General features: G+C 65.6%; 3 protein-coding genes across 3 annotated transcripts; all 3 read right to left on the reverse strand.

Annotated features, from left to right (window-relative positions):
- Positions 1-6,212: 6,212 nt before the first annotated feature.
- On the reverse strand, positions 6,213-12,756 carry CILP2 (cartilage intermediate layer protein 2). The gene is given in 10 exon segments (XM_040086473.1): positions 6,213-6,637; positions 6,640-6,742; positions 6,744-8,611; positions 8,698-8,846; positions 8,919-9,027; positions 9,120-9,560; positions 9,984-10,166; positions 10,624-10,896; positions 11,576-11,674; positions 12,657-12,756. Coding segments are annotated over 10 exon segments (3,750 nt in total).
- Positions 12,757-14,770: 2,014 nt separating this feature from the next.
- Positions 14,771-20,539, reverse strand: YJEFN3 (YjeF N-terminal domain containing 3). Its single transcript, XM_040086475.1, has 6 exons — positions 20,493-20,539; positions 18,388-18,496; positions 17,095-17,205; positions 16,903-17,016; positions 16,268-16,418; positions 14,771-15,012 (listed from the first exon to the last, which is right to left on the reverse strand). The coding sequence occupies exons 1-6, from the start codon at positions 20,537-20,539 to the stop codon at positions 14,771-14,773; spliced, it is 774 nt and encodes a 257-aa protein (XP_039942409.1).
- Positions 20,540-21,474: 935 nt separating this feature from the next.
- Positions 21,475-23,366, reverse strand: NDUFA13 (NADH:ubiquinone oxidoreductase subunit A13). Its single transcript, XM_040086701.2, has 5 exons — positions 23,237-23,366; positions 23,046-23,124; positions 22,631-22,702; positions 22,416-22,485; positions 21,475-21,761 (listed from the first exon to the last, which is right to left on the reverse strand). The coding sequence occupies exons 1-5, from the start codon at positions 23,328-23,330 to the stop codon at positions 21,642-21,644; spliced, it is 435 nt and encodes a 144-aa protein (XP_039942635.1). The 5' UTR covers positions 23,331-23,366; the 3' UTR covers positions 21,475-21,641.
- Between the last annotated feature and the right edge of the window lie 674 nt (positions 23,367-24,040).

Consider the following 24,040-nt stretch of genomic DNA (forward strand, 5'->3'; position numbering starts at 1 on the left):
GACAGGGACAGGGGGACAGGGACAGGGGTGACAGGGACAGAGGTGACAGGGACAGGGGGTGACAGGGACAGGGTGACAGGGACAGGGGGACAGGGACAGGGGGTGACAGGGACAGGGGGACAGGGACAGGGGTGACAGGGACAGGGGGACAGGGACAGGGGGTGACAGGGACAGGGGTGACAGGGACAGGGGTGACAGGGACAGGAGGTGGCACTGGGGGCGGAGATGGGTGCAGGGCTCACCTGAGGCTCTGCTCCTCCTCCAGCTGCTCCCGCTGCCGCGTCACCTCTGTCCCCAGCGCCCGGTTCTGCTCTGTGGAGGGACAGGGGACAGGGTGGCCCAGGGGACAGGGATCAGCATGGTCAAGGGACAAGGATCAGAGTGGCCCCGGGGACAGGGAGACGCAAGGGACAGTGCCCAGGGTGGCCCAGGGGACACAGATCAGCATGAGCCAGGGGACAAAGATCAGGACAACACAGAGAACAGGGTGGCCCAGGGGACAGGGAGACGCAGGGGACAGTGCTCAGGGTGGCCTGGGTGACAGGGCCCAGGGTGACGGTGCCCAGGGTGACAGTGCCCTGGGTGACAGGGTGGCCCTGGTGGCAGTGCCCAGGGTGGCCCGGGTGACAGGGCCCATGGTGACAGTGCCCATGGTGACAGGGTGAGAGGGTGACAGTGCCCATGGTGACCCTGGTGACAGTGCCCATGGTGACCCTGGTGACAGTGCCCACGGTGGCCCGGGTGACAGTGCCCACCCCGTGCCCAGCACTCACCCTCCAGCCGGGTGACGTTGTCCAGCGCCCGCTCCAGCTCCAGGAGTTTTCCCTGCAGCGCTCCCTGAGCGGCGACACGGTGACACGGTGGCACCCTGGCCCTCTGGCTGTCCCCTCCCGGTGTCCCCGTGTCCCCAGACCCCTCCCAAGCGAGGGTCCCCGTGCTCCCAGCACCCACCAGCTCCTCCCTGCAGCGCTGCCACCGCCCCAGGGACACGGCCAGGGACCTGTTGGTGACATCCAGAGCCTTCTCCAGCCTCTCGCTGGAATTCCCGTCCCCGGCGCGGTGGCACAGCAGGGTGGGGACAGTCACGGCCACCAGCACCGCGGCCACCACCAGGGTGACAGCGGCCACCGCCTTCCAGGGCCCCATCCCGGCTTTTTGGCGGAGAAATCCCTCCTCCATGGAGCTCCGCTCTCCGGTTTCGCTCCCGAGTTCAGCAGTTTCGATTCTCCAAAAAAACAAACAACCCCCGGGATTGTCCCAGGAAATCACGTGGTTCCCAAAATCCGCGGCGAGGTGACAATCGGGGACCTCGGGCGGGCCTGGGGACATCCCGGAAAGAGGGGAAAAATGATCCCAAAAAAACCGAGGGGATCCCAATCCCGTGCGCCGGGACACCCCGTGGAGAGGGAGGGGCGGGAGGGGCTGGGGTGTGGGGGATTTGGGAGATTTGGGGGGATTTGAGGGGACTTGGGGGAATTTGGGGTTGGGGGTTTGGGGGATTTGGGAGATTTGGGAAGTGGGGGGATTTGGGAGATTTGGGGGGGATTTGAGGGGATTTGGGGGGATTTGGGGTTGGGTGTTTGGGGGACTTGGGGGGATTTGGGGTGTGGGGTGCCTGGAGTTTGGGGTGCCTGGGGTTTGTGCTATGGGGTATTTGGGGTGTGGGGAGCTCAGGGAATGGGATATTCGGGATCTGGGATACCTGAAATACACGGGATTGGAAATATCAATTTTATGGGGTGCCTGGGCTATAAAATCAGCGGGATTCGGGGTTTCTCCCTCAGCCCCAAACCCGGGGGGACCCCCGGGCACCCCAAACCCGGCACGGAGCCCTCCCTCCCTCCCCATCCCAAAAACAGCTGCTCCACTTTTTGTGCTTTTTTTTTTTCTCTTTCATGTGACAGAATAAAAAAGAAAAAATAAAAAAAAAAAAAAAAAAAAGTGAGAAAACCACCAAATATTTACCAAAACTTCCAGTCTTTTTTTAGGGATTTCTTCCTCTTTTTTTTCCCCTTGTTTTTTATTATTATTTTGAGGCGGATTTTCGCCATCTGGAGAATGAAAAGGCTCTGGCAGGGCCGGTGAAGTGTCAGCGAAAAGGCTTTAAAAATGTTGTTATTATTATTATTTATGGGCAGGAGCCCCAGGGGGGAAATGGAGCCAGAAAAAGGTTCAAAAATAGATGGAAAAAAAGAGAGAGAGAAAAAAAAAAAATTTAAAAGCACGGGGATGTTTTTTCCAGAAGCGGCTCGTTTTGAACGGTTCGGGATGCGAAAATAAAATAAAAACACCTTGGAAAAGCGCGAATAGATTGGGAAAGACAGGAATGCTCCTGCGGAATTCCGTGTCGGGAAGAAAAAAAATAAATCGGTGATCTCACAACCCCTCGGGCTGTTCCCGAAAAATTCCCGGTTCCTGGAAACCCCCCCACCCAGGCCGACCCCAAAGAATTCCCATCTCCTGGAGGCCGCTTTCCCAAGGGAAAGGGTGGAAGTGTTGGAATTTTGGGATTGGAGGTTTTCCCCAGCTCCCGGAGGGTTTTCCTGAGGGAAAATTCCAGCTCCTCTTGGCCAGACGGGCTGGGATTGCACAGCCGGATCCCGGCTGGAATGGCACAGCTGGATCCCTCTGGAATTGCACAGCCGGATCCCGGCTGGAATTGCACAGCTGGATCCCTCTGGAATTGCACAGCTGCAGGGACACCCCCATGTCCCCGATCCTGGGATCCCCACAGGTTCTTGTTTGGGATCCCCTGGAATGCTGAGGGTCAGAATTCCCAGGGTTCCCTGATTTGGGATCCCCTGGAATGCTGAGGGTCAGAATTCCCAGGGGTTCCCTGATTTGGGATCCCCTGGAATGCTGAGGTTCAGAATTCCCAGGGGTTCCCTGATTTGGGATCCCCTGGAATGCTGAGGTTCAGAATTCCCAGGGTTCCCTGATTTGGGATCCCCTGGAATGCTGAGGGTCAGAATTCCCAGGGGTTCCCTGATTTGGGGTCCCCTGGGTTGCTCCTCCTTTGGGAGCCCGGGAATGCTCTGGATCCCCAGGGACGAGCAGTTTTGGGGACCCCAGGAAAGCTCAAATTTGGGATCTTTGGAGCTGCTCTGGATCCCCCGGGATGCTCTGGTTTGGGGATTTGTGGATTTGGGATTTGGGGATTTGGGATTTGGGGACAGGGGCTGCACGAGCAGGGGCAGGGACCCACGGGACAATTTCTGGGGCTCATTTCCCCTCTCAGCCCTCGCCCCACTCCTGAGGCCGCTCCAAACCCCGCTGTGGGGCTGGAAAAGGGGATCCCGATCTTCCCTTCCCCTTTCCCGCCCCGTTCCCTCTCAGCCTTTTTTTGGGATTTTTTTGGGTTGTTGTTCTGTTGTTTTTGTGGGTTTTTCTCTATTTAGGGCCTTTCCAGCTGCTTCCTTTTATCCCTTCTCATCCAGACCCTGTCATTACATTTCCATTCTTTCAAAGAAATAAAAAAATAAAAATAAAAATAAAAATAAAAATAAAAATAAAAGCGGCTTCCCAAGGTCCTTCCCAGCTCCTTATTCCCCGGGGGGAAGGGCTGGAATATTAAAAAAAAAAAAAATCCCCAAAAATCCCAAACTCTGCTCCCACTTCCCTGTGGAGTTTTTATTTTTTTGGAGGTGTGAGAAGGGAGAATATTCCAAAAAAAAAGAAAAAGGAAAAAAAAAAGCCTCTCCGAGATCCCGACGTGCTGGCACATCCTTCTCCCATCTTTTTTGTTGTTGCTGTTTTTTGGGATCCGGCCATCCCAAATTACCGGGGCGGGCCGGGAGCTGCCGGCTCCGGCTCCCGTTCCCTTCCCCGCTTGGAATGGGGCCTGGAATGGGAAAAAGAAGCAGCTGAGCTTTTCCCATCCCAGTTTTTTTTGTTTTTTCCCCGCTCTCCCGGGGTATTCCCAGCCCTGCTTTTGCCTCCCGGACCCTCCAGGGCTGAATCCAGGCCCGGGTCACCCCAAAATCCACCGTTGGGACAATTTGGGGATCCTCGCTCCATCCTCATCCGGCATTCCCATCACTGGGAGCATCCCTGGTGCTTAAAAAGCCCGGAAATTGAGGTGTTTCGACCCAAAACCGGCAAAATCCTCCCTGGATCCCCCGGATCGGCGTTCCCGGGGTGTCCCTGGGATTGGGAATCACCCCTTCCTGTCCCTCTTCTTTTTTTTTTTTTTATTATTTTTGCCCTTTTCCCCACTTTTCTCTCCCTTTTCTCTCTTTTTTCCCCCTATTTCCCCCCCTTTTTTTTAGCCTTTTCCTCCCATTTTTCCCATTTTTTCCCCCTTTTCCCAACTATTTCCCCTTTCCTGCCCTGCCCCAAACCGAGCGGGTGTTGGGAAAAGGTTCCTCCCGACTGCATTCCCACATGGAATTCCCGCATTCCCGGATCCCGGTATTCCCGGATCCCGGCCCTGTCCTGGCCGCTTCCAGCCGGAGAACCCGCCGGGTTTCCCGGTGGGGACAATTCCTGGCACCTGGGGAAATATCAGGATCCAGGGAAAAAAAACAAGATCCAGGGGAAAAACCAGGATCCAGGAACAAGCAGCACCCAGGACAGGGAGAATCCAGGGATAAGGAAAATCCAGGGATGGGGAGACCCCAGAGATGAGAGAGGGACTGGCAGGATCCAGGGAAAAACTGCACCCAGGAAAAGGAGAATCCCGAACAGGGAGAATCCGGGAGAAGGAGAATCCTGGGAAAAACCGCACCCAGGACAGGGAGAATCCAGGACAGGGAGAATCCAGGACAAGGAGCAGCCGGGGAAAAACAGCACCCAGATTTTGGGCAGGAGAGGCCGGAATGTCACCTCGCCATGGAATCTGGGCATTCCAGGTGGCTCCTCCCATTCCATCCCATCCCATCCCATCCCATCCCATCCCATCCATCCCATCCCATCCCATCCCATCCCATCCCATACCATCCCATCCCATCCATCCCATCCCATCCCATCCATCCCAATCCCATCCCATCCCATCCCATCCCATCCCATCCCATCCCATCCCATCCCATCCCATCCCATCCCATTATCCCATCCCATCCCATCCCATCCCATTATCCCATCCCATCCCGGCGGGCCGGGCCAGGAGCGGCGGGGCCGGGATTTGTCCAAGGAACCCCCCCGGGGGCCCCCGCGCCTCCTTTGATCCCGCATCCAGCGAAAAGGGTGGAAAAAAAAGTTTTAAAAGAAGTGTGGAAAAATGCCTCTCGGGGGCCAGGGCGGCTTGGAGCAGGGAGCTGTTGTGGCGGGCTCGGCCCCGTGAGCGCCGCCCGTTCCATTACAGCATCCGCGCAGGGAGGGGCGGGGGACACCCGAAAAACCCCGCCGGGGACGCCCGGGAGGCGGCGGGACGCAGCCAGCCCCGGGGCGGGGGGCGGGCGGGGGGGCCCGGCCGTGCCTCGGGGGGCGGCGGGGCCGGGGGGGCTCCGGGCGCGTCCCCCCCGCCCCGGCTGCCACGTCCCGCTGGCACCGAGCCCCCCCGGCCGCTGCCAGCCCGGCTGAGCCCGGCCCAAGGCAAACAGCGGCGGCCGCGACCGCGCTACCGGGCGGGGACCGGGCTCGGGGACAACGGGGACACGCTGGGGACACGCGGGGACACGTTGGGGACACGCGGGGGACACGTTGGGGACACGCGGGGGACACGCGGGGCTGGGTCCCTCCCCGTCCCGGAGAAGCCCAGCAGCCAGGCGGGTGTACAAGGATGGTATATTTTGTAATAAATAATGTACAAATCCGCCCCAAACCGGGGCTCGGCGCCGCGGGGGCGACACCGGCCCGCGGGGGAGGGCGGCACGGCACGGCACGGCACGGCACGGCACGGGAGGGAGTTTTACCCGCGTTATCTTTGGGGTTTTCCTCCCCCGAAAATCCGGGTTTCAGTCTGGGGTTCGGGGGTGACGCGAGCGCTCCCGGGCCCCGGTGGCACCGGGCAGAGCCCCGGGCCGGGACCCCCGCGCCGCGCCCGCCCCGTCCCCGCCCTGCTCCCGCCGCCTCTTTTATCGCTTTTATTTCCACCCCCAGCGCGGGGCTCGGCACCGAGAGGAGGCGGCGACAGCGCCCGGGGGTGGCGGGGTCCCCTCCCCGCGGCCCCGCCGCCCCCCGAATCCTTCGGGATTTACAGAATGAGCGCGGCCAAAAGCGACGGGGAGAAGGAGGGAGGCGACAAAGCGGAGCCGCGGAGGGGGCGCGGAGGGGGCTCAGGGCCGCCCCCGCTGCCCGCCCGGTCTCTGCTGGCCTCCGGGGCTCCGGCGGGCGGCCGTGGGGCCGGGGGCTCCGGAGGCGAAGTCCATCACCTCGGGCGGAGCGCGGCGCAGCTCGGACCGCCCCATCTCCCTGCGGATCTCCTGCAGCGCCTCGGCCGGAGCGTTCAGCAGGCGCTGGAAGAGGCTCTCGCTGCCCGGCGGCCGCTCCTGGCAGCTGAAGGTGACGGCCGCGCCCTCCGCAGCCCTCATCTCCCGGGAGAAGCCGTCCGAGGTGCCCGCGAAGCAGCGGCCGATGGCGATCTCCTTGGCCAGCCGCGGGCTCTGGTCCGTCACGGTGTAGATGCCGTAGTTGTGGCCCAGCGGGTCCAGCGGGGCCAGCATGGAGAAGGCCGCGGTGTGGTTGTTGTCGGCCAGCGGCGGTGCCGGCTCAGGTAGTCCCGCAGCAGCGCGTTGGTGGCCGTGCGGCGGCAGCCGCCCTGCGGCACCACGGTCACCAGCGTTCTGTCGGCCAGGCCCTGGTCGAAAGAGCATCCCGCCGCACTTGAACTCCACGCAGGCCCCCGAGGTGTTGTCCAGCAGCGGGTCCCGCACGCTGCGGCTGTCCCGCAGCCCGTAGAGCTGCCCCCGGGTGCGGGGGTGGCTCCCGCCCGCGTTCCTCGACCTCACCATGTACTCCTGCGGCCCCTCCAGCCGCACCTTGATGAAGCACGCCCGGAACTCCTGCGGGTTGGGCCACCACGCCAGGTAGTCGCCGGTCCAGGAGGAGACGTCGCTCTCCTTGAAGGGCACCACGTTGTACTCGTACCTGTCCACCTCCACGCGGTAGAAGCGCAGGTGGTTGGCGCTGACCGGCGCCTCCTGGCACTCCCGCAGGCTCCGGTAGGAGTAGACGGGCCCGTTGCTCTCGTCCGGGTCGCCGGGGTCGGGCTTGGCCACGTTGATCTGGAAGGCCGTCTTCTTGAGCGCCGCGTCCTCGTGGTCCGAGCGCCGGTAGCCCAGCTTGCCCAGGTAGGGCTGCGCCACGCCCACGGCGCCGGGGTTCAGCTTGGGGCTGGAGGCCACGGCCTCCAGCTCCTCGCCGCCCAGCGTGGCGGTCAGCAGCGCCGCGTAGGCGTCGGGGCGCCGGCCGTCGCAGAAGGCGGGCAGGCAGGCGCCGTTGGGCCCCGTGACGGCGCTGTCGAAGCGGCCCCAGGCCCGCGGGTTGCTGGGGAAGCCGGGCTGCGGCTCCAGGTTGACGAGGGTGACCACCACCCCCTCCAGCTGCTCGTGGGGGTTGAACTTCTCGTTGCTGTAGGCCCTGACCTTGACGAAGCAGCGGCGGTCCTCGGGCACGTCCAGGTTGAAGAGGCGGCGCTCGCGGATCTCCAGGTTGCCCACCAGGAAGGTCCTCTCCTCCCTCTTCCTCTTCCTCTTCCTCCGGCCGCCCCCGGCCGCCCGCAGGACGCCTTCCTCCTCCCACAGGCCGCTCTCGGGGTTCAAGGACCACAGCTTCATCTTGCCCAGGTGCTCCGGCATCCGCACCTGCCCGGCGTCCATCCTCACCCGCACCGGCCCCGCCTGCAGCTCCGCGCCGCTGTCGCCCTCGCGGAAATCCACGGCGAACATCCCGTAGGTGCGCAGGGGCGCGATCTCCCCGTCGGCGTCGGCGAAGCTCAGGTCGCTGGAGGCGGCGCCGGCCGTGCCCACGTCCCTGGGGTCCACGAAGGTGACGCTGGCCTTGACGGTGCCGTTGAAAACCTCCCCGGACGGCCGGAGGAAGGCTCCGGCCGGCAGCAGCAGCTCCCCGACGGGCTCCCGGCCGCCGGCCTCTCCCAGGGGGATGGCGTTGCTCCGGCCGCCGTCCAGCTCCACCGGCTCCTTCTTGCGCAGCATCTTCACCTCCTGGTACACGGCTCCTCCCCGCCGGTCGAAGGGCAGCACCCTGACGGCGTCCAGCAGGCGCTGCTGCCCGTCCACGAAGCGAGCCACCAGGCGCCGCGTGTCCGGCGGCACCTCGATGGTGAAGGAGCCCTGGTAGCCGGTGAAGCCGGCTCTCCTGCCGCCGAGGAAGATGCGGCCGAAGCGCAGCGGCTCCCCGGTGTCGGCCGCCGTCACCCGGCCCTGCACCAGCGCCCGGGGCCGGGCGCAGGGCCCGCAGCCGCACTCGGCCACCACCTTGACGGGCAGCAGGGAGCCGGCGCACGGCACCTGCCGCAGCTCCATCCTCCTCACCCCGCAGCACCGCCCGGACTCCTCGCCGCACGCCGAGGGCTCGGCGGAGCCTCCCGGGCACGGCGAGGCCGGGCAGCGCCCCACGTTGTAGTAGCGGGAGCCGCCGGCGTCCTGCGAGCAGTCGCTGGGCAGCTCCACCAGGCTGGGCTCGGGCTCCGCCCGGCAGCTCGGCCGGCCCTGGGCTGGGGGGGCACCGAGGGGAGGGGGCGTTAGGGGCGCGGGCGGGGGTCGGGGCAGCCCGGCGGAGCCCCGGCCGGCGCTCGCTCACCCAGCACGGTGAGCTGCGCGGGCTCCGAGAGGATGGCTCCGGCCTCGGAGGTGGCTTTGCAGCGGTAGGTGCCCGCCTGCTCCGGCGCCAGCGCCCGCAGCTCCAGGCGGCCGCCGGGGCCCGGAGCCAGCAGCGTCCCGTTGTGGTACCTGCGGGGACGGCGGGGACCGGCTCAGCGCGGTGAGGGCCCGGCCGCCGCCCGCCCCGCAGCGCCGCCTCACCAGGAGTAGTTTTGGGGCGCGGGGGTGCCCGAGGCTTCGCAGCAGAAGGTCACGTCCTGCCCGGCCTCCCTGACCCTGTCCGCGGGGTGCAGCACCATGTGGGGCTTCTCTGCCGAGGGGCAAAAAGAGGGGCAGCGAGCGCATGGGCGCCCCCGGCTCGGCCCCGGGGGGGGTCCCCGCAGCCGCCCCCGTCCTTCTCACCGAGCCGCCGCAGCCTCAGGTGCGCCACGGCCGCTCCCGAGCCGTCGGTGACGATGGGCGCCAGCGCCGGGGCGAAGCCGTCGCGGTGGGCGCTGAGGTTGGCGGCGGGGCCCGGGCACAGCCCCGGGGCCGTGAATCGCCCCCGGGAGTCGCTGCGGGCCAGGGGCTCGCCCGGGCGGTTCTCCAGGTACAGGCGGGCGTCGGGCAGGGCCGCCCCGGCCGCCGTCACCACGGTGCCCCGCAGCGCGCAGCCCGCGGCGGGGACGCGGCCGGGGTCACCGGGGCAGGGTGGCGGGTGACACTCCTGCGCCTCGGTGGCACGGCCCGGGCACGGGGGGCTCCTCTTGGCGGGTTTGCAGCTCCGGCGCCGGGAGCGGGTCCCGGAGCCGCCGCAGGTGCGGGAGCACGGACCCCAAGCGCCCCACTCGGTCCAGGAGGGCTCTGAGGGGACATTCCCGGTGGGAATCGCGTCCCCTCCAAAGCCCCGGCGTGGGGTGGCCGTGGGAGGTCACCCCCGGGCAGAGCAGCCAGAGGTGGGTGGCACAGGGTGGCCCCAGGTGGCCCCGAGTGGCCCCAGGTGGCACCGGGTGGCCCCAGGTGGCACAGGGTGGCACAGGGTGGCCCCAGGTGGCCCCAGGTGGCACAGGGTGGCTCTGCCCACCTGCTCCTGCTGCGGGGACTGACACGGGGGTTCAGGTCCCTGCAGAGAGCCCTGGTCACAGCCCAGTGTCACCGCACGGCCACCCCATGGGCACCCCCAGCCCGGTGTCCCCTCCCCGGGCACAGGTGGGTGACACCGCGGGGTTCATGGTGCCACCCCGGCCCCGTGTCCCCTCCCCGGCGCAGGTGCGTTCCGGTCCGTACCTGGGCAGGGCCCGGCGCTGCAGGCCCGGCGCTCGGTGGCTTTGCCCCGGCACCGCAGCTCCTTGAGGCGGCTCCGGGCGCGGGCGCTGCGGCAGCGCCGGGAGCGGCTCTGGACGCCGCGGGAGCCGCAGGCGCTGCGAGAGCAGGGGCTCCAGGCAGACCAGTGGGACCAGTACACGTCATCTGCGGGGACACTGGGGGTCACTGGGGGACACTGGAGTCACTGGGGGACACTGGGGGTCACTGGGGGTCACTGGGAGTCACTGGGGGACACTGGGGGTCACTGGGAGTGGGGCACGGGAACGGCAGCAAAGGGGTTAAACGGGAAGGACGCCCCTGCATGGAACTGGGGGGGGGAAAGGGGGGCACAGGTGGGGACACGGGTGGGACAGAGGTGTGCCCCAGGTGTGCCCCAGGTGTGCCCCTGGTGTGCCCCAGGTGTGCCCGTCCCTCACCCAGCGGGCACAGGAAGCGCATGTGGTAGTTGGCGCAGGCCGTGTGATGAGATACAGGTGAGACACAGGTGAGACACAGGTGTGACACAGGTGTGACACAGGTGTGACAGAGGTGTGACAGGTGTGACAGGTGTGCCCCAGGTGTGACAGGTGTGCCCCAGGTGTGGCAGGTGCCCGTCCCTCACCCAGCGGGCACAGGAAGCGCACGTGGTAGTTGGCGCAGGCCTTTCCGGGCGGCTGCTCGCGGTGCAGGCAGCGGAAGCCGCGCTCGGGGCTGGCGTGCACCACCTGTCCCAGCGCCGCCGGCAGCTCCCAGCCCGTGCTCCGCGCCTCCAGCGCCAGCGGCCGCGCACACACGCGATCCCCGAAGTAGAAGCGGATGGCGGCCAGGCTCTCGTGGTCCCCGTCCCCGCCGGGGTGGTCGATGTTGAACCACGACGTCCACGCGGCGCCTTTGCCTGGCGGGAGACGGGAGGGAGCGGCACACGGGGCCGGGGTTGGGGACGGGGCGGGGACGGGGCGGGGATGGCGCGGGGATGGCGTGGGGACAGCAGGGGATGGCACGGGGATGGCGTGGGGACAGCTGGGGATCATCTGGGGACAGCTGGGGATGGCACGGGGACAGCTGGGGATGGCACGGGGATGGCGTGGGGACAGCAGGGGATCATCTGGGGACAGCTGGGGATGGTGCGGGGATGGCGTGGGGACAGCTGGGGATCATCTGGGGACAGCTGGGGATCATCTGGGGACAGCTGGGGATGGTTTGGAGTTGGGGACAGCTCAGGGACAGCTTGGGGTTGGTTTGGGGACAGCTCAGGGACGGTTTGGGGACAGTTCAGCAATGGCCTGGGGCTGGGGACAGCTCAGGGACGGTTTGGCACAGCTCGGGGACAGTTTGGGGACAGATCTGAGTTGGTCTGGGGGTTGAAGCTCAGGGACCCTGAGGGAAGAGGCTGTGGGGATGGAGAGTCACCACTGAGGCCCCGTGGGTGGGAATTGTCCCCGGAGCCAATTGTCCCCGGGTGGGACGTCACAGGGGTGGGAATGTCACCGTGGTCACCGCTGAGGGCCCGTGGGGGTGGCACAGGGTGGGCACAGCCCCTGGGGACCCCCAGGGGACGTCGGCGGTGGCCGTACCTGCCGTGCCCAGGTCCAGCTCCTCCAGGTCGGGCTCGCCTTTCCAGGGTTTCCCGGCGGCTCCGGCCTTGCCCGGCTCCGACTCGTTCTCCAGGGGCTCTGGGGACACCGGGGTGGCACTGCCACGTTCCCGGGGTCCCTGCCCAGCCCTGTCCCCGTGCCCTGAGCCCCCAAATCAATCCCGGGGGGACAGGACTGACCGTGTCCCCAAGGCCAGGCTGGCGGTGTCACTGAGGGTGGGCCACGGTGTCCTGGGAGCCAGAGGTGACCCCAGGGTGGCCCAAGGGTGACCCCAGGGTGGCCCAAGGGTGGCCCAAGGGTGGCTGAGGCAGGAGCCCACCCCGTATCCATGGGAATCGTTCCCGGCCTTTTGGCTGTGCCAGGGGTGACGAGGGACAAGGACACGAGGGCGGAATGTCAATGTCCCCAACACGGTGTCACCAGGCCCCGAGCAGGGAGGTGACAGGGATCTGGGGGGTGTCCCCACAGCCGGGGTGTCCCCACAGCCGTCCCTGTGGGAACCCCTGGGAGCTCCAGGGCTCTTCCCATGGGATTCAGCAATTCCAGAGGGGGTGGATGGGGCAAGAGGGTCCCTGGGGACACCTCTGTCCCCATCCCTGTCCCCATCCCATTCCCACCCCTGTCCCTGTCCTGTCCCTGTCCCATCCCTGTCCCTGTCCCTGTCCCTGTCCCTCCATGACAGATCCCCTGATCCCCATCCACACCCCTCCCTTGGCAGGTGCCAGCGGTCCCAGACACACTCTGTGTCACCACCCCGTGCCACCACCCCGTGCCACCACCCCATGCCACCACACCCTCCCTCAAAATCCAGGCAGGAAAAAAACCCCAAACTCCCAACCCCCAAACCCACAAAACTCCAAACCCCCAAACCTCAAACCCCAAAACTCCAAACCCCAAAACCTCAAAACCCCAAACCCCAAAACCTCAAACCCCAAAACTCCAAACCCCAAAACCTCAACTCCCCCAAACCCCAAAACCACAAAACCCCCAACCCCAAAAACCCCCCAAACCACCCAAAAAAACCCCCCCAAAAACCCCAAAAAACCCCAAACCCCTTTACCTGCAGCCCCGGCAACCCTCGGAGCTCCCACCACCAGCAGCACCAGCACCGCCAGCTGTGCCAGATGTGCCAGCTGTGCCAGATGTGCCAGCCGTGCCATGGCTGCTCCGCGCGCCGACTGCGGCCGCTCCCGCCCCGTCCCGGTTTTTATAGGGCGCCGCTTCCCCGCTTTTTTCCAGGATTCCTGGAGCCGGGTCAGGCCGGGAGCTCTGCCCGCGGCGGCCGCGCTGCTCCCGCGGCTCGCGGCGCTTGTTTTCGTCGGGGCTGCTAAAATTGGATGCGCTGGGGAATGCGGCGGGGAGGGAGGGGAGAGAGAAATGAAACGGGAGAGAAAAAAACACGATTAAAAAAAAAAAAAAATAATAATAGTAAACGGGAAAAGGGAAAAGAGGAGTCGGTGTCGTGGCGGAGGGGAAAACAATTTTTAAAAAATTAAAAATTAAAAAAACGTGTGGGAAGAGGGAGAAGAGGAGTTGATGGCCTTGGGGACATCGGGGTGACCTGGGTTTGTCTGGAAGGTGATGAAGTGGGGGAAATCCCGAATTTGGGGGTGTCCCGAATTGTCCCGAATCCACCCCACCTCAAATTACTCCTCCTTCAAATCCCCCCTTTTTCTGACCCAAAATCGCTGGAATCTGGGATGGACTGGGATGGACTGGGATGGACTGGGATGGACTGGGAGGAGCTGGGAGGAGCTGGGAGCACCCCAGCTCTCTCCCGAATTACCCCAAATCCCTCCCCACACGCCTCGTCTATCCCAAATCCATCAAAATCTGGGAATTCGCCCTGATTTGGGAGCACTGGGGGAACTGGGAGGGACTGGAGGAGCTTTGGGATGAACCAGGAACCCCCAGCCTGCGGCCAAATCCCAAAACAACCCAAAATCTCCCAGATCATCCCAAAATCTCCCAAACCCGCCCCCAAATTCCCTTTAATCCCTAACCCGTGCCCGAAATCTGGGAATTGGCCCTGCAGATGGGGACACTGGGGACACTGGGGGCAGTGGGGACAATGGGGCACTGGGGACACTGGGGACAATGGGGACAATGGGGCACTGGGGACACTGGGGACACTGGGCACACTGGGGACACTGGGGGCACTGTGAGGGGCCCCAGCAGCCGCGGCCGGCGGAAATCCCCAAATCCCGGCGCATTCCCGGCATTCCGGCGGCTCCCGAGCCCCCCGGGGCTGGACTGGGGTCACGGCCACCCCGTCCCTGCTGGGACACAGGGGACACCGAGGGGACAGCGCCCGGGGGCGGCTCCTCACCCTCAGGGACGTCCCCTGCTGGGGTGAGGGTTCCCGGGTCCCTTCCCTGTTTTTTTTTGGGATTTCAGCCCCGTGGGTGGGTGGCAGGGGAGGTGACGCGGGGTGGTGACAGCTCCAGGGGTCCCCAAACCTTGGATTGAGGCTCAGGACAAAGCCCCGACCCGAGCCAGGGCCACCAAAGTCCCCTGTCCCCAAAGAGCCCCCACTGGGGAGCCACGAGGGGTTAATTGGGGTCACGGGGCCACGAGGGGTTAATTGGGGTCACAGTGACAACCAGGGTTCATTTGGGGTCACAGTGACACCAGGGGCTCATTGGGGTCACAGTGACACCAGGGTTCATTTGGGGTCACAGTGACACCAGGGTTCGTTGGGGTCACGGGGCCAGCATCACTTTATTTTGGGGGTCACAGGGCCACCAAGAGTTTATCTGAGGTCACAAGGCCAGAAGTGCTTTATTTGGGGTCACAGTGTCACCAGGGGCTCATTGGGGGGTCCCGGTGTCACCAGGGGCTCATTTGGGGGGTCCCGGTGTCACCAGGGGCTCATTGGGGGGTCCCGGTGTCACCAGGGGCTCATTTGGGGGGTCCCGGTGTCACCAGGGGCTCATTGGGGGGGTCCCGGTGTCACCAGGGGTTTGATTGGGGTCACAGTGTCACCAGGGGCTCATTTGGAGGGTCACAGTGTCACCGGGGGCTCATTGGGGGGTCCCAGTGTCACCAGGGGCTCATTTGGGGGGTCCCGGTGTCACCGGGGGCTCATTGGGGGGTCCCGGTGTCACCGGGGGCTCATTGGGGGGTCCCGGTGTCACCGGGGGCTCATTGGGGGGTCCCAGTGTCACCGGGGGCTCACTGGGGGGTCCCGGTGCCACCGGGGGCTCCTCCGGGGGGTCCCAGCGCCACCACGCAGTCGCTGCCCGGGTAGGGCGGGGCGCGGATCCCGAATTTCCTGCGCAGCTCCTCGGGCACGAAGCGCCCGGCCAGGAAATGCCGCTGGCCCTGGAAGCGCCGCGCCGCAGCCTTGGGCGCCGCCAGCGACACCAGCACGGCCGGGCGGATGTCACCGCTGTCACCCGGCCCCGCGCGCCACCCTGCGACAGCGACAGCGAGAGCGTCAGGGGGACCGCGACAGGGACAGGGACAGGAATGGGACAGGGACAGGGACACAGGGACAGGGACAGGGACACAGGGACAGGGACAGGGACAGGGACAGCGACAGCGACAGCGTCAGGGGAACCGCGACAGGGATGGGGACAGGGATGGGGATAGGGACACAGGGACAGGGATGGGACAGGGACAGCAACAGGGACAGCAACAGCGTCAGAGGGACCGGGACAGGGATGGGGATAGGGACACAGGGACAGGGACAGGGACAGGGACAGGGATGGGACACAGGGACAGGGACAGGGATGGGACAGGGACAGGGAGACAGGGACACAGGGACACAGGGACAGGGATGGGACAGGGACAGGGAGGGGACACGGGGGTGGCACCGCCACCGTCCCTGCACGGGCAGGGTTTGTCCCCGCGGGATCCACCCCGAGAGCGGGCGGTGACACCGCCAGGACAGGAGGTGACACCGCCAGGCCGGGGGGGACACCGCTGGTGACGATCCCAGGCCCGGCCGCCAGACACGCGCGTGGCGGTTCGGGAGCGCCACATCTGGGAATGACATCTGGCGGTGACGTCACGTCTCGGGCCGGGCACTTTGTTATTTCCCGTGGGTGCCCCGAGCGCGGCCGGAGCCCGCGGGGGGGCCGGGGTGTCCCCAGAGTGACACGGTCACCGCGGGGTGTCCCCAGAGTGACACGGTCACCGCGGGGTGTCCCCAGAGTGACACGGTCACCGCGGGGTGCCCCCAGAGTGACACGGTCACCGCGGGGCGTCCCCAGAGTGTCAGGGTCACCCCGGGGTGTCCCCAGAGTGACACGGTCACCGCGGGGCGTCCCCAGAGTGACAGGGTCACCGCGGGGCGTCCCCAGAGTGCCAGGGTCACCCCGGGGTGTCCCCAGAGTGACAGGGTCACCGCGGGGTGTCCCCAACGTCCCAGGGTCACCGCGGGGGGCAGCGGGGATGTCCCCACCTTGTCGCCGTCACCGCCGGGGCTCCGGGCTCCACGCCCGGGGTGACACCGCCAGGGACGCGGTGACAGTGGCGTGGGAGAGAGCGGGGGGACACGGGGGGGACAGGGAGGGACACGGGGGACACCCGCGGGGACACGGGGGGACATGGGGGGGACACGGGGGACACCTGAGGGGACACCTGAGGGCATACGGGGGACAGCCGGGGGGCACACGGGGGACACACGGGGGGACACGGGGACACCCGCGGGGACACGGGGGACACCTGAGGGGACATCCAGGCTGACGATGGGGATGCGGACGTGCCGCAGCGTGGCCAGCGTGGCCGCGCACGGCTCCGTCCCCTCGGTCCCCTCGCCCTCGGCTCCCAGCACCGCGTCCACCACGGCGTTGTAGGCGTCGTTGATCAGCTGCACCTGGGGACAGCGACATTCGGGGGTGTCCCCGTGTCACCCCTGGCGGCGCAAAACCCCGGCCAGGCCGTTTTCCTGCCGGGTTGCCAAAAAAAAAAAAAAAAAAAAAAAAAAAAAATAAAAAGGAAAAAATAAAGGCGAATCCCCACACCGGCCCCCCCAAGTGGAGCGGCAGCCAGGGAGGGGCCGCGGAGCCGAGCCCGGCACGCCGAGACGCGTGGCCCGAGCCAGGGCAGCGATTTTTGGGTCAAATTCCTCCGTTCCCAGCGCTGGGAGATTCCAAAAATAACAGAGCCGGTGGCTGGAGGCAGCGGCCGCTGGATTTCCTGGCATCCCCGGGATCCCGGCAGCGCCGGGACGGGGCGGGGAGCGGCGGGCGGGAGGGAAAGAGGGATAAAAACTCGTCTGGAGGGGATTTGGGGAGCCGGGGTGGGGAAAAGGGGAAGGAAAGGAGGAAGAAGGAGGGGGAGGCTGGGACTGGGGTCACCTCGGTGGGCAGGTAGGACAGGAACGGGATGTCCATCCTCTCGCACTGCGTGGTGAAGTCGCGGTGCAGCGGGTCCGGGGAGCGCTTGGGGTAGAAGATGGTGGGCTCGTAATCCTGGGGGGAAAAAGGGCTCGGAGGAAGGCCGGGAGGAGGAGGAGGAGGAGGAGGAGGAGGAGGAGGGGAGGTACCCACGAAGCTGCGCAGGTGGCGGGCACACACCAGCCCGATGGCCCCGGTCTGCGCCGGCCCGCATGCCACCAGCAGCGTGGGCTGCCTGCGGGGCAGCGACGGCAGCGGGAACGCCTGCGGGGACACGGGTGGCACTGTCACCGCGAGCTCGGGGACACACGGGAGGCACTGTCACCGTCACCGCGAGCTCGGGGACACACGGGAGGCATTGTCACTGGGAGCTCGGGGACACACGGGTGGCACTGTCACCGCGAGCTCGGGGACACACGGGAGGCACTGTCACTGGGAGCTCGGGGACACAGCACCCAGGGTGAGATGGGGGTGGCACATGGAGTGGGATGGGATTTACGGGATGGGGATTATGGGATGGGATCCACAGCTGGACTTGGGGAGCTCCCGGAGTGGGGTGGAACAGGGGCCACACGGGGATGAGGATGGTGCCTGCCGTGGAATTCTAAGAGGTGGGATCGGGATCATTTCCCGGGTGGGATCGGGATCATTTCCCGGGAGGATCGGGATCATTTCCCGGGTGGGATCGGGATCCTGCCCACCCCGGGAGCCCGAGATGCCCCGCTCGGGCCGAGCCCGTTCACCCCCATCCCGCAGGGAGGCGGCCGCAGGCGGCGCGTTCCAGGATCCCGGGAGGGGAGGAGGAGGGAGGGAGGCTCTGTTTATCCATTGACGGATTTTTTCCTGCTCACGGATCCTGGCTCCGGAGCACGGCCCTGGTAGCCCGGCCCTGGCCCTGCCCCAGCGCTGGCCACGCCGGCAGAACCTCCGGGCCCCGGGGACACGGCGGGGACACGGCGGGGACACGGCGGGGACACCGAGGGGACACGGCGGGGACACCGCGGGACAGCCCGGCCCGGGGCAGCCGGAGCTGGGGCGTCCCCGAGGAGGAGGAGGAGGAGGAGGATGCTGAGGCCCAGGTGGGGTCGGGGAGGCTGCAGCAGCTCCAGCACCAAAACATTTCATCTCCTCGGAGCAGGGAAGGGCCGATGGAAAAGCTGAGGCGGGCGCGGAGCTCTCGGGCCCGAGGCACAAAGCTGCCCTTGATGCTGCCCCCGCTCCTCCTCCTCCTCCTCCTCCTCCTCCTCCGGGGACACCTGGGCACCTCTGGGGACCCCCTGGGCCCCTCCGCGACCCCCAGGAGGGGCCAAGCATCCCCCTCCCCATGGGGACCCAGCCCCAGTGTGGTGTCCCCAACACTGACGTGGTGTCCCCAGCCCCGGTGAGATGTCCCCAGTCCTGTCCCCAGTCCTGTCCCCAGCCCCTCCGGGGTGTCCCCAGCCCCACCTTGGTGACAGCCACGGCACAGGCGTGTCCCCAGATCTCGATCAGCTGCTGCCGCCCGAAGCGATAATCCTCCAGCAGCTCCTTCTCCATGGCCTCCGCCTCCGCGCGGCTGCCTCGGGGACAGCCAGCGCTCAGGACACGGGCGACACTGCTGTCCCCACAGCCCCGCTGCACCCCCGGGGACGGGGATTTGGGGACCGTGACAGCACGAACCCCGGTTCCATAAAACCGAGCAAAGCCGCGGTTGTCCGGCCGGGGCCGAGCGCGGAGCCGGCAGCGCCCAGCGCCGCGATCATCGCTCCCGTCTGCCGGCCTCACCTGCCCGGGGAGCGGCCCGGAGAGAACCCGAGCCCGCCGGTACCGGGGAACCGAGCGGGGCTGAGGGATCCGGACCCCCCGGTACCGGGGAACCGAGCGGGGCTGGGGGATCCAGACCCCCCGGTACCGGGGAACCGAGCGGGGCTGGGGGATCCGGACCCCGCCACACCCTGGGTTTTGGGGGGAAGGGTCGCGCCCCACTCAGAGCCAGCCCCGGGAGGGGACCCGGCGCTGCCACGGGGGAGCTGAGGGGTCCCGGGTTGGGGTCCTGGGTTGGGGGCCTGGGTTGGGGGCCCAGGCTGCAGGGTGGTCCCACCCCACCCCATCCAGGCCGTCCCCACGGACCAGCTGCGACCTGGCAGAGCCCCAAAATCCCTTGGTCATTCCAGCAGGGCCCCAGCAAGCTCCTGGTCCCCCCATTCCCACATCCAATCCCTTGGCTGTCCTCATGAACCTGCCAGGAAAACTTCATCCCATTATCCCATTACCCCATTATTGTCCCATTATTATCCCATTACCCCATCCCATATTCCTATCCCAGTCCCATGGATCCCATCCAATCCCTGTCTCCAGTCCTTTGGTGCCCTCTAGTGAATCCCATCCCATCCCATCCCATCCCATCCCATTATCCCATCCCATCCCGCACGGGGAGCTCCAGGAGGAGCAGTCGGGGCTCGGAAGGGAGCGGGCGCTGCCCGGAGCCCCTCCCGCGCCGAGCGGGGCTGGCCGGGGCTGCCGGGCCCAGCTGTGTTGTCCCTGGCCCAACAAAAGCCTCGTGTGCGCCGCAGTTCTCCGCGTCCGTTCCCGGAGAAGATTGTCCCTAATCGCTGCTGGCACGGACGCTCCTGGCCCCGGCCCCGCGCTGGCTCCGCGGCGCTGGCGGCGGCCCCGGGGCGGGAACACGGCCGGGGGCTCCCCGGGAGCTGCGGCCCCGCCCCGGGACACGTCCCGGCTCTGCATCCCGGCCCCACATCCCCGATCCCGGCTCTGCATCCCCGCCCCACATCCCCGATCCCGGCTCTGCATCCCGGCCCCACATCCCCGATCCCGGCTCTGCATCCCGGCCCCACATCCCCCATCCACATCCCAGCTCTGCATCCCGGCCCCACATCCCCGATCCACGTCCCAGCTCCCAGTTCCCGACACTTTATCCCAGCTCCGTGTCCCCTCTTCGCATCCCCAATCCACGTCCAAGCTCCGCATCCCGGCCCCACATTCCCGATCCACATCCCCAATCCACGTGCCGGTTCCGCATCCCAGTTCCCGACATTTTATCCCGGCTCCGTGTCCCCTCTCCGCATCCCGGTTCCACATCCCAGTCCCGGATCCCGGTCCCATTCCCCGTTCCCGTTCCGCCGCTCCCCCCGGGCACAGCCCCGCCGCGTGTCCCGCTGTCCCTCTGTCCCTCTGTCCCGCTGTCCCCCTCTGTCCCTCTGTCCCTCTGTCCCTCTGTCCCCTCTGTCCCTCTGTCCCTCTGTCCCCGTGTCCCCGTGTCCCCGTGTCCCCTCTGTCCCTCTGTCCCTCTGTCCCGCTGTCCCTCTGTCCCCGTGTCCCCGCTGTCCCGCTGTCCCTCTGTCCCCGTCCCTCTCCCTCTCCCGCAGCGCAGATCCGGGCTGCGCTGGCTCCGCCAGCGGCGGCTCCGCGGGTACCGAACCCCGCCGGTCCCGGGGGATTGGACCGGCCCGGGGCGGCTCCCGGGACGCCGGGGAGGTCCCGCTCCGCCCGCGGCACCGGCACCGGGCCGGTCCCGGTTCTGCCGGGGCTCCTCGGGGCGGCCCCGCGCTCACCTGAGGTACCGGGGCGGCTCCCGGGAGGGGCAGGGCGCGGAGCTCATGGCGGGGACGGAACCGAACCCGGGGCGGGAGCGGATCCCTGGGAACGGGGGGGCTGCTCCGGTGGGACCGGATCCCTTGGGAATGCCGAGGATGCCCCGGTCGGACCGGCCCCGGTGGGAACGGCGGCGCTTCCGAGGCTCCGGCCGGACCGGAACCGGCGGCTCCGGCTGCTCTGGATCCTTTGGGAATGCCGGGGCTGCTCCGGTGGGACCGGATCCTTTGGGAATGCCGGGGATGCTCCGGACGAACCGGATCCTTTGGGAATGCCGGGGATGCTCCGGGCGAACCGGATCCTTTGGGAATGCCGGGGATGCTCCGGACGAACCGGATCCTTTGGGAATGCCGGGGCTGCTCCGGGCGGTGCCGCCCGGGGGGAGGCGGCTCCGGTGCCCCCGCCCCGCTCCCGGCCCGGCCCCGCTCCCGGGAACACCGCCCGTCATTCCCAACCCCGGGAATTCCAAACCGTGCTGGAATTCTGGGGTTAACCCACCCCCAAATCGGTGCTTTTCCAGCGGGATCCGCAGCCCCGGGATCGGGGGACAGGGACACGGCCCCTCCATCCCGTGATCCCAGCCCGCATTCCCAGGAAATCCAGGGAGAGAGGAGGGATGCAGGAGGCACGTGGCTCCCAATCCCAAGGGGGGATCCCAATCCCAAGGGGGGATCCCAATCCCAAGGGGGGGTTCCCAATCCCAAAGGGAGGGATCCCAATCCCAAAGGGAGGGATCCCAATCCCAAAGCGGAGATCCCAATCCCAAAGCAGGGATCCCAATCCCAAAAAGGGGGATCCCAATCCCAAAGCAGGGATCCCAATCCCAAAAAGGGGGATCCCAATCCCAAAAAGAGGGATCCCAATCCCAAAAAGGGGGATCCCAATCCCAAAGCAGGGATCCCAATCCCAAAGCGGTTCCCAATTCCCAGGGGCGGTTCCCAATCCCACACAGATTTATTTTATTTATTAATTTATTCATTATCATTGAACAGGAGCTGGAACAAGTTCGGGACGGAGCAAACAGCCGGGAAAGCGACAGGAAAAGGAGGGGAAGTTTTGGGAAAAGCCGGACCAGGGCAGGCGGGATCTGGGATCTGGGATCTGGGATTTCAGACGTAGCTCTGCAGCCCGAACTTCTCGTGGTCCAGCTCGGCCGGCGGCCGCAGGAAGTAGAGCTCGTCCGGCGTCGGGGGCACCCAGCGATCCGTGTGGAACCGCGACTCCCCCACCTGGAAAAACGGGAATGCCGAGGGAATCGCCACGGGAAAAACGGGAATCGTGTGGGAATCGTGACAGGAATCGTGACGGGAATCGTGATGGGAATTGTGATGGGCATTGCCATGGGAAAAACGGGAATCGTGGGAATCGTGACGGGAATCACCACGGGAAAAATGGGAATCGTGTGGGCATCGTGACAGGAATCGTGATGGGAATTGTGATGGGAATCGCCACGGAAAAAACGGGAATCATGTGGGAATCGAGATGGGAAGAGATGGGAACTGCAGCAGGAATTGCACTGGGTGAACTTGGGAATGGGCACTGGGGGAACTGGGAATGGGCACTGGGGGAACTGGGAATGGGCTCTGGGGGAACTGGGAATGGGCTCTGGGGGAACTGGGAATGGGCTCTGGGAATGGGCTCTGGGAATGGGCTCTGGGGGAACTGGGAATGGGCAGGAATTGCAGGAAGAGCCGCTCCAGGGCGGGGTCTGCACTGCCCCACATTCCAGAGGGATTCTGCCTGGAGTGATCCCAGATTTCCAGGGGATCCCAAATCCCTTGGGATGGGTGTCTGGATCCCACCAGTCCTTTGGGATCCTGTGGGATCACAGAGGGGAAGCCCCTCCCCGCTCCCAGCCGCAATTCCCGGTGGGAATTCCGAACCTTCCAGCCGGGAACGTCCCGCATGATCTTGGCCTCCTCCTCTAGGTTCTGCCGCAGCAGCCGGAGAGTTCTGCGGGATGGAGGGAGTGGAAAGGGACCCCAGCCCCAAAGGGGGATCCCAATCCCAAGGGAATTCCCAGTCGCAGGGAATTCCCAATCCCAAGGGAATTCCCAGTCCCAGGGAATTCCCAGTCCCAGGAATTCCCGTCCCGTACCTGCGGTCGGACTCCGCCTGCAGCAGCGGCATCAGCGCGATCCGAGCCTCCAGCTCCTCGATCAGCAACCGCCTGAGGGGAACGGGACGGAGCTGGGAACTGGGAGGGACTGGGAACGGGAACTGGGGGAACTGGGAACAGGAACGGGGGAACTGGGAAGGGGGAACTGGGAGGGACTGGGAATGGAACTGGGGAAACTGGGAAAGGACAGAAAGGTCCTGGAAGGATTTGGGGGCTCTGGAGGGACCTGGGGGGGCACTGAGGGGTCCTGGGGTCACTGTGGGGTCTCGGGGTCACTGAGGGGTCCTGGGGTCACTGAGGGGTTCTGGGGTCACTGAGGGGTCCCGGGAGCTCCGGGGACCCTCAGGATGCGCCGGGGCAACCGGGAACGGGCTGAGGATGCCCGGAGCGTCACCTGCGCTCGCGGTTCCACTTGACCAGGGTGTAGTAGCCCAGCAGGAGGCTCCCGATGCCGAGCGCGAACAGGCTGTACCCTGAGGGGAGTGAGGGGAGCGCTCAGCGCGGCGCCCACGGAGAGCCCACGGAGAGCCCGCGGAGCCCCGCTCCTTCCCCCGCCGGCCCCTCCGCGGCTCCCCGCGGGCTCACCCGAGAGGCCGCGGCGCGGGAGGTGCCGCTTGTAGTCGATGGGGCCGTAGCCGCCCGGCGGGGCCATGTCCTGCTTCACCTTCGGCGCCGCCATCGCGGCGCTGCTCGATGACGTCACCGCGCCGCGCCGCCCGCCCGCCCAGTTCCCGCGCGCGGGAAACTCACGTGATGCGGCCACGTGAGGGGTGGGGCCGCCCTTAAAGGGGCAACGCGCGCTTAAAGGGGCGATGGCGCAGGTGGGGCCGGGGACGGAGCGGGTCCGGCTTCGATCCCGGGATGAATCCTGAGCCCAAATCCCGGGAATGGCAGGCAGAACCAGGAACGTCTCCATTTATTGTCATTCCAATTCCAGCCCCCCAATTAATTATCCATTCGTTATCGTTTATCCATTATAAATTTCAGATCCTTCTGCTGGTGGGATCGGTGGGAATTATTAAAGTTTGGGATTTATTCCAGAATATTTTGAGTCACAACAAATCCAAGGGGGAAAAAAAAAATCTCATTCCTAAAGGAAAGGAAAAAATTAGCCAAATTTGGGGGTTTTGTCCAAAATCTCCTAAACTTTCCTCCATTTCACCCCCTCCTGCAGCCTGAATTCCCAGTTTTCCATCTGGGATTGAACTTTGGGAATTCAATTCCAATTCTTCCCCCAAAAAAGGGATAATCGGCTGGGAGAATCCAGAGGCAAAGGAATCATTCCAGTTATTAATAATTAATAAATAATAAAACCCAATCCTGAATCCACTGGAATTTTGGATTTCCTGTGTTTTCCTCAGGAATGGCAGGCGCAGGAATCCCTGGGAT

Source organism: Hirundo rustica, chromosome 26, assembly GCF_015227805.2.
Source record: "Hirundo rustica isolate bHirRus1 chromosome 26, bHirRus1.pri.v3, whole genome shotgun sequence".
NCBI classification, from domain to species: Eukaryota; Metazoa; Chordata; class Aves; order Passeriformes; family Hirundinidae; genus Hirundo; species Hirundo rustica.